General features: G+C 33.5%; 1 protein-coding gene across 1 annotated transcript; it reads right to left on the bottom strand.

The window, feature by feature from the left end:
* Positions 1 to 3,422: 3,422 nt before the first annotated feature.
* LOC103231319 (olfactory receptor 4K2-like) lies at positions 3,423 to 4,367 on the bottom strand. The gene has a single exon (XM_007990618.3). It carries the CDS (start codon positions 4,365 to 4,367, stop codon positions 3,423 to 3,425), a length of 945 nt encoding a protein of 314 aa, XP_007988809.3.
* Positions 4,368 to 8,656: the final 4,289 nt, after the last annotated feature.

Raw genomic sequence — 8,656 nt, 5'->3', positions numbered from 1 at the left:
AAAGGGGAATCAAAATTGTGAATTTATTAATAGCTAATTATTTATTTGACTACATCCATTTTCCCTCTCCTTCTACTCTCCAGTTTCTTCTCTTTGTACCTCTGACTCATCTTCCTTCTTTGAAGACAAGAGCTCTCGAGTGAGTCACCTAAAGTGCAGTCTGAGGAGTCAAGGGTACTGCAAATGTGAGAGTCATATTCAGATACTGGCATGTGTAACATGTCGAAGAATGGCTAATCTGACATGCTGTATTTATGCAGAAATGTTAACTAGGATCCATGAGTAAGGCTTTGAGGGCACAGCCACAGTTCAGGGCTTAACTGTTTCCCCAGAATGTGTTCTAATACCATAAATTCTCTAGTAGAGATTAGGTATTTATTCTCCAGCTTTAGGGCTTCACTAGTCAGATGAAATGTCTTACTTCATGCTTTAATTTTATGGTTCTATTTTTAACAATTTCCTGAACAGTACATTCTACCATGTCTCAAAATAAACAATTTCTTCTATTTTTATAAATCTGGACAAAGTCTGCCTTGTACATTAATGTGTTTTTTAAAAATTCAATAGATAACTATTAAGTCATTTATTTCTCAGTTAATATATATAAGAACTTAAAGCATTTCCATTACTATTTTTTGAATGGGTAAAAGATGAGGGACAAAATACTTCAGATTTTTTTAACCATGTTTATTTTATTTAAAATCATTGTTGTAAAAAAAAAACAAGACATTGACCTATAAAACATAGTGTATTTGTTATTTTTCCCTTTTATGCAATCTTGGAATATACTTCAATTCAAAATAAGAAACCCTAAAAGTATAATACTTCTTTGGAAACATATACAAAGGCCAATGCATACAAAGGACAATGCTAACTACAGAAGTGCACCAAAGACTAATAATAATTGATAAAAATCCAGTATTTTAACAATAATTATACTAGGTAAATTGATACATCCTATTACAGTATGAAATTCTGCCATTTAATTTCAAGTAAGAACCCTTATTTCCATTCTAGTACCTGCTATTTTACACATGTTTAAAACAACAGCAACAATATCAATAATATTATTAGTTAGTATTTATTAAAGCATTAATGAACACCAGGCATTGTTGAATATATTACATGTATTTTTGCTTAATTTTCACATTACTAATGGTTAAATATTATTACCACATTTTGTAGGTAAAAAACTGAGGCTTAGAAACATCGAAAAAAACTTGCTCAATGTTGCAAAACAAGAAATCTGTGACCCTGGAATTGACACCTAAAACAGACTGATCTAACTAATTGCTGGATACATGTCCCTCAAAGACAGGAGAAACAGATCTTGTATTTTAGTGGATCTCCGGCATCCAGCAAGGGCCTGAAACAAAGTAGATGTTCAACAAATACTTATTGAGCTAAAGATCGACATTTCAGGAGCAGAGATTTATATTCAAAAACAAAGATGAGAATTTTGGCAGGAAAGTGGGAATGAGGCAAAAGTACATTTCCACCCTAACCTTTTTTTTTTTTCATATGCCTAAATGACTCAAGGCAAGAAGGAAGAGTTTATAATTTGGTTAAAATGAACTAGTGTTTCAAATTTAAAATGTGGTTTTATATCTAGCTCCAACACCACATTTGTTCATAAGCTTCTGCACATTATTTAATGTTAAATATTTGGCTTGGAGATTGTGTTGAAGCATGTTTTACAATTATCTTGGACTTTTAAGTGGCAAAATTATTAATGCCATTTCTTTCTTTGCAAGGCAAAGTCTTGTGTTTTGCTCATGCTACTCGCTATTCAAATCTATGATAACAGATTGCTTCCAGAACTCTTTTTATATACGTCAGTCATTTTAAGTAGACACATTTTTATCAGTATATCAAGATACCATGCAATCTAACCTAGTTTTGTCACCCCACCCAACCATATTACTAATGAAAAACTGGAAAATGTTCTATTAGTTTTTCCATCATATGTCTTTAACAAGCTGCAGTCTTAAAGACATCCTAAAACTAGAATATCTAATTTAACCTGCTAGTGACTTTTTTTGAAAGAAGTTATTCTTCAAAGGCATACTACTTTAATATAAGATATATTTTGTGTAGAAGTCACAGGGAAATAGAAATGACATTTTTAGAACCCATTCTGTATACTTTCCATTAAAAAAGTCATGATAAATATTTAATTTACCTTTTAGTCTTTTTAGAGATGAAAAAGGGATAGAAGTAAAGTGAATCCCCAAGGATAATACAACTAGGAAATGACAAAATCAAGATTTAATTCCAGGGTCTATGTGTGTCTAGAGTAATGTCTTTGCCCCTTACAGTGATTCAGCCTTCAACCAGTTCTGTGAATTCTCTGGACCTTCAGTACTTCAGCTGTTAGAAAATTTGACTGGCTGACTGATTTCAAAGACTCTCTTGTAATAAAAAAAAAAATCTATTTAACATGATCAATAATATACCAAATTAGGGAGAATCATGCTATGTATTTCTTAAATTCTTTTTTCCTTTCTTTCCAAAGGTTATATTATGTTGAAAATTAGACACAAATCTTCTTCTAAGACTAATAATATGCTGCAAAATTTTATTTTGGAAATGAAAAAGTTATCATTAATTTAATAGCTAATATTTTTCCCAAACATTGTAAATAAATTCATCATATCTATAATTTTCAGCCAGGTTTTGAAAGCCAGTCAGATTTGAGTAGTTTGCTATGATTTAAACTTTACAAATTATTATTTGATTATTTGCTATATTAATTATGAAGTGTGATAGTGATACAAACACCTGTTAAGAAACTGTATTGCTAAATTTCTGATTCTTTGAACTGTTCTCTTATTTTCAAAGTTGACACAGAACTCAAACAACTGAACCCCTTAAATCGAGATTGTTGAACATTACCTAAAAGAATCTCTTCACAGTATAAATTTTCCCATAAAACTATTCCCAGTGTCATTTTTTTTTAAAATCTGTTTTGTCCTACACTGCTAATTATAGTTCTAAATTAATCTAAACACCATCAGAGTACCACAAGGCTGTGCAGAATACAATGTTCTGGATTAGAAAACAGAAGAATCATATTTTATCTCATGCTTTTCTAAATTGTCTTAATCTAAGGTATGTTTGTAGGATCCAGAGGTCTATGAAGTCCTGAATTTATATTCACAATTTTGATGATATGTTCATTTTTCTACGAAGATAACCTTTACATTTCACCAGATTATCAAGTAGACCTATAACTCAAAAGCCTTGTAAACACTGCGCTAACTTTTCATCAAGATGTCACACATTTCTTATCCCTGACTTCTTTTCATAAATTTAAACTAAATGATTTGAAAGGTAAATTCTAACTTTAATTTTTTGATTGCTCTAAGAACATAACTGTTAATATATCTCACAAAGGAGACCTCTATTCATTGTACGTAGTATCATGGAACAGTTTTCCCAAGACTGAAATATTGGGTATTCAGTTTCTTCTTCATCGCTGTCTTCACTTCCTGGTTTCTCAAAGTATAGATAAGTGGATTCAGAAAGGGAGTGAAGATGGTATAGAAAACAGAGAGAATTTTGTCTACCAGGAAGTTTGTGGAAGGCCACACATAAATGAAAATACAGGGCCCAAAGAACATTAACACAACAATAAAATGTGCTGTACAAGTAGAAAGAGCTTTGGTGGATCCTGTGGACGAGTAGTCCCTGACAGTAATAAGAACAATGATGTAGGAGGTGAGCAAAAGCAGAAAACTTATAAGAGCAATCACACCACTGGTTGAAATCATGAAGATCCCAAGAACATAAATATCTATACAAGCTAGCTGGATGACCAAAGGAAGATCACAGAAAAAACTGTCTACAACATTGGGACCACAGAAGGGCAAATAGAGGGTAAAAGCTAATTGGCTCATTGTATGCAGAAAGCCCACTGTCCAAGAAACTAGCACAAGCTCAACACACACTCTTCGGCTCATAATTGTTGAATAATGGAGAGGTTTACATATGGCAATATACCTGTCAAAAGACATGGAGATCAGCAGCACAATCTCAGTCCCGGTGAAGAGGTGCAAAAAAAAGATCTGAGAAATGCAGCCTTTGAAAGAGATAGTCTTACGCTGAGCAAAAAAGTCCATAATCATCTTTGGTGTGGCAAAGGAGGACAGGCACATGTCAATGAGAGACAGGTTGCTGAGCAGGAAGTACATGGGAGAGTGAAGGTGTGAGGTGGATAGGACAGTGAGCAAAATCAGGCAGTTGCCCAACATGGTCATTAAATAGAAGACAGAGAACACCACAAAGAAGAATATCTGGAGTTCAGGTGAATCAGTAAGTCCAAGTAACACGAATTCAGATACTCTGGAATAGTTGAACCCCTCCATTCATCTGCAGACTCGGCTGCAGACAAAATTACAGAGTTTGAAAATGTGACATTTCTACAACCACATATTAACTTATCATTCGCTAAAAGATTGATTACCTAGAATCCAACTAAAAATCCTCAGGGTGAAGATATTTGGGGGGAACCACTTAACAATTGCTACCAGATATAATCTGAAAAGTTTAACCCCTTGGTTTTGACCAGCATCATTACACATTGAGCTGTAGTCATCACATGCCCACAAAATTATATACCTATCTGAATACGACTTAACGAATTACATAATACATATTTATTGAGGCAGATTACATTACATTTGTGTGCTCTACTGAATAAGGCATATAAATAAAACTAAAAATAAAATGAGTGTTGAATTCTTAAAGGTTTCTCTTACACACAAAAATGTGAATATTTTGAATCAACTACTGTTAAACAGTAGACTTAACTAAGACTTTACTATAATGATTTCAGAAGATCCATTTAATATCTTATGAGGGTGATAAATTATTTAATTTTTAATTACTTAATTCCATAAGACAACTGATAATCAAAAGGCATACTTGTAACCTGCAAGAGTTATTCTCCACTTTGGGTAATTTATTATTTCATAAAAACATGTTTTAAAAAGAGAATCTCCTTCCTTTAATTCTCTTCATACTACCCAAAGCTATATTTTAAACTACAAAAACAAACAAAACAGATACATTAAGAACTCAGAATTTTTTCAAAATTAATGTTTTCATTTACAGTGCTTCCCAAGTTCTAGAAATTTTATTTCCTATGGAATATCGATGTCTTTACCAAAGAGTCAAAAGTGTGGTACAAAGCAAATGAAACTTAGTCCTAGTAAATGAAAGTGAATTTTGTGACCAGGTAGGGTTTACTTTGCCAACCACCTAATGAAATTTAAGCCTTTGACTACAGAAATTTTAGCTGGGTAACTGTAAAGTTGTCTAGGTTACTGGAAAATTTGATGAGACTGAAATTAATTATGTAAAACAATATAGTGTTAGATCAGGCATTTATAAGTCTATATGCAACTAAATCATCTTTCTTTAAATTGCTTTTTCCACATGTAAAACAATATGAATTCCCTTGTTATATTACACATTTCAATATTTCACTTTACACATTTGAACATTTATCTAGTTTTGATGATAATTTAATGATAATAGATAATGCAGTTTTATCTAATCCTGTATTATAACTTATCCATCTTTGAAAATGCAATATTTCATTCCTTCTTCAATAAAAGTTTTCAAGGTACACTAAAAAAGATTTCATTATGTCAATGAAACATGGTGGACCAATGTCAAAAATTTAAAATATCAACATACTAATATTTAAGTTATAGTCAATATTAATATGCTTAGAAAAGAATAAAATCATTGTTATGAATTTGAAGAATGAACAAATGGAAAAAAGAGTCAATAAATGGGCCGGGCACAGTGGCTCATGCCTGTAATGCTAGCACTTTGGGAGGCTGAGGCAGGCGGATGGATGGCTTGAGCTCAGGAGTTTGAGACCAGCCTGGCCACCATGGCGAAACCCTGTCTCTACTGAAAATACAAAAATTTTCCAAGCATAGTGGCACACACCTGTAATCCCAGCTTCTCGGGTGGTTAAGGCAGGAGAATCCTTTGAACCTGGGAGGTGGAGGCAGAGGCTCCAGTGAGCCGAGAACATGCCACTGCACTCCAGCCTGAGCACTAAGTGAGAACCTGTCTCAAAAAAAAAAAAAAAAGAAGAACTATTTGACTTTTATTTTCTCCATTCTCTTCCATTAATTTATTCCCAATGATCCTTCCAAAAATTCTTGAAAATAAATAATAAAAAAGAAAATCTTGTATTATGAAAGCCTGAGACTACTGACTATTGAAATTTTAGATTGTAGATCAATACACATATAGATTTAACTGACAGTGCCAATGTATCAATTCAGTGAAAAAATAAGTTTTATAACAATGTGCCACCTTTTTTCTGAATTAACTGATTGGCTGATTACATTTGCAGATATTAGCTGGTTGTTTTCAGTTAAAAGTAGTGGCATGGTTTCTAGTCTAAAGAAAAAGTCTCACCTGATTTGTAGTAAAAACTGAAACAAATGTTCCAAAACAATTTTGGCTTCTTTTTTGGATAACTATCAGAAATTTTACATTGACTACATATTCTGACTTTAGAGTAGAAGGATTATAGCGATTGTTCTGTTGCAGCAACTTTCAGAGTCCAGTTAGAAGTGGAAAAATAATAATGGGAAAAACTCTGATTCATTTAAAAAATTTTTAATTTGTTTTTAATTGTTGCCGTGCAGAAGCAAATGTACTGGAAATGAATTGTACTTTGTTAATGACAATTTACCTTATTATTCCATCCTTAACTCATTCTGCGATTGAACACTAAATACCAAAATTTTAAATATTACCTTCACGGCCGGGTGCAATGGCTCATGCCTGTAATCCCAGAACTTTGGGAGACCACGATGCCTGGCCAACAATGTGAAACGCTGTCTCTACTAAAAATACAAAAATTAGCCATGTGTGGTGATGGGCACCTGTAATCCCAGCTACTCGGGAGGCTGAGGCAGGAGAATTGCTTGAACCCAGGAGACAGAGATTGCAGTGAGCCGAGATCATACCACTCACTCCAACCTGGGAGACTCCATCCAGAAAATAAAAATACAAATAAATGTTACCTTCAGCAATATTTTTCCTTTAGATGACCTCACGTTTTCCCATGTGGAGGAAAATCTGGTTACATCTCCATTTATTTGCACATATTTAAATTGTTTTGTCAATATTGAAAAATTATTTTGGCCAGGTGCGGTGGCTCATGCCTATAATCCCAGCACTTTGAGAGACCGAGGTGGGTGGATCATGAGGTCAGGAGTTCAAGACCAGCCTGGCCAATATGGTGAAATCCCATCTCTACTAAAAATTTAAAAATTAGCTGGGCGTGGTGGTGTGTGCCTGTATTCCCAGCTACTCGGGAGGCTGAGGCAGGAGAGTTGTCTGAACCTGGGAGGCAGAGGTTACAGTGAGCCGAGATGGCACCATTGCACTCCAGCCTGGATGGCAGAGCTAGACTCCATCTCAAAAAGAAAAAAAAGAAAAATTATTTTTAAATTCTGTCATAGAATGGTATTCTAGAATTCTTAAAAGGAGTCTATTGCCCAGTGGTTAAGAGTAGTTACGGTATTCTTGACTTCACGTATGTCTCAGTAGCCTAAGATTTGACCTCTACTTGTGAGAATTATATTGCATGGTCTATGTAAAGCTTGAAGCATATTTTCTGGGCAAAATTTAAGGAATTTTCTAGGTTTCAAAATCCAAATTTAATATTGCTGTTTGGAAATAATCAGCTTGTTTTATTATTAATAACATATGCAATAAAAATTCTAATCTAAGTTCAGGGATTTAGAAAAAGACCATGTGCTACCAAAATAATTTCATATGTTTGAAATTACATTTTTCATATGAAAATGGCACAAGTTCCTTTTACATTAAATGCATTGAAAATCCTCAGCTTCACACATTTGAATATTTCTATTTTACTGACAATTTATTTACTAATGGGAACTATTCTTATGTTGATTTAAACATATACATAAATTTATATTTACATTTTTTCTCCTTTTCATCACCAGAAAGAACGCCTTAAGCCCTATTTAATGGAACCATCCATTTTTAAGTCTTTAAGTCATATATACTTTTTCTTTACTATTCCTCCTTTATTTCTGTTTTATATAATTATTAAATAAACGTTAATTGTTTTGCTACCTGAAGAACGCAAACCACAACTGCTTCTGAAGATCCTTACTATCATATCTAGCTTTTAACCTACCAGTTATGCACCTAGCATCAAAAACACCATTTGCTCCGAGATTCACAAGCCTACTGAAATCACCATAGTTCTTTAGTAAGCATCAGAAGCCTGGAGTATGGATGTATATTTTCTCCTGTCTTTATATAAAATCCCTTAGAAAGTAGTGACGTTTACTAGATCAGGGATTAAACACTATAATCTACTTGCAGTGGGAGTCATTAAAATGTTGACCCAACTTTTCTCAGAGTTGCAACAAGAACTGTGAAGTGTGTCTTTGCTATTTAAAGTGGGAATGCACACCTGTGATGTAGCAATGTTCACTGGAGAAAAGCACAACTGGAACGGGCCTGGGAGAAGAAAACATCTAAGCAGTCATTTACAGAGCATATGGGGAACAAAAAATTACTCCTTTAGTTATGGAAATATTCCCATATTTATGCCCCAATGTTCAAAATCCCATAATTGGAA

Source organism: Chlorocebus sabaeus, chromosome 29, assembly GCF_047675955.1.
Source record: "Chlorocebus sabaeus isolate Y175 chromosome 29, mChlSab1.0.hap1, whole genome shotgun sequence".
Lineage (NCBI taxonomy): Eukaryota > Metazoa > Chordata > Mammalia > Primates > Cercopithecidae > Chlorocebus > Chlorocebus sabaeus.
Note: the sequence above shows the minus strand (reverse complement) of the source record. Positions and strands in the feature narration are given on the sequence as shown.

Bases quoted from the DNA above. Each gene is read 5' to 3' on its own strand.
- LOC103231319 (XM_007990618.3), bottom strand. From the start codon at position 4,367: ATGGAGGGGTTCAACTATTCCAGAGTATCTGAATTCGTGTTACTTGGA.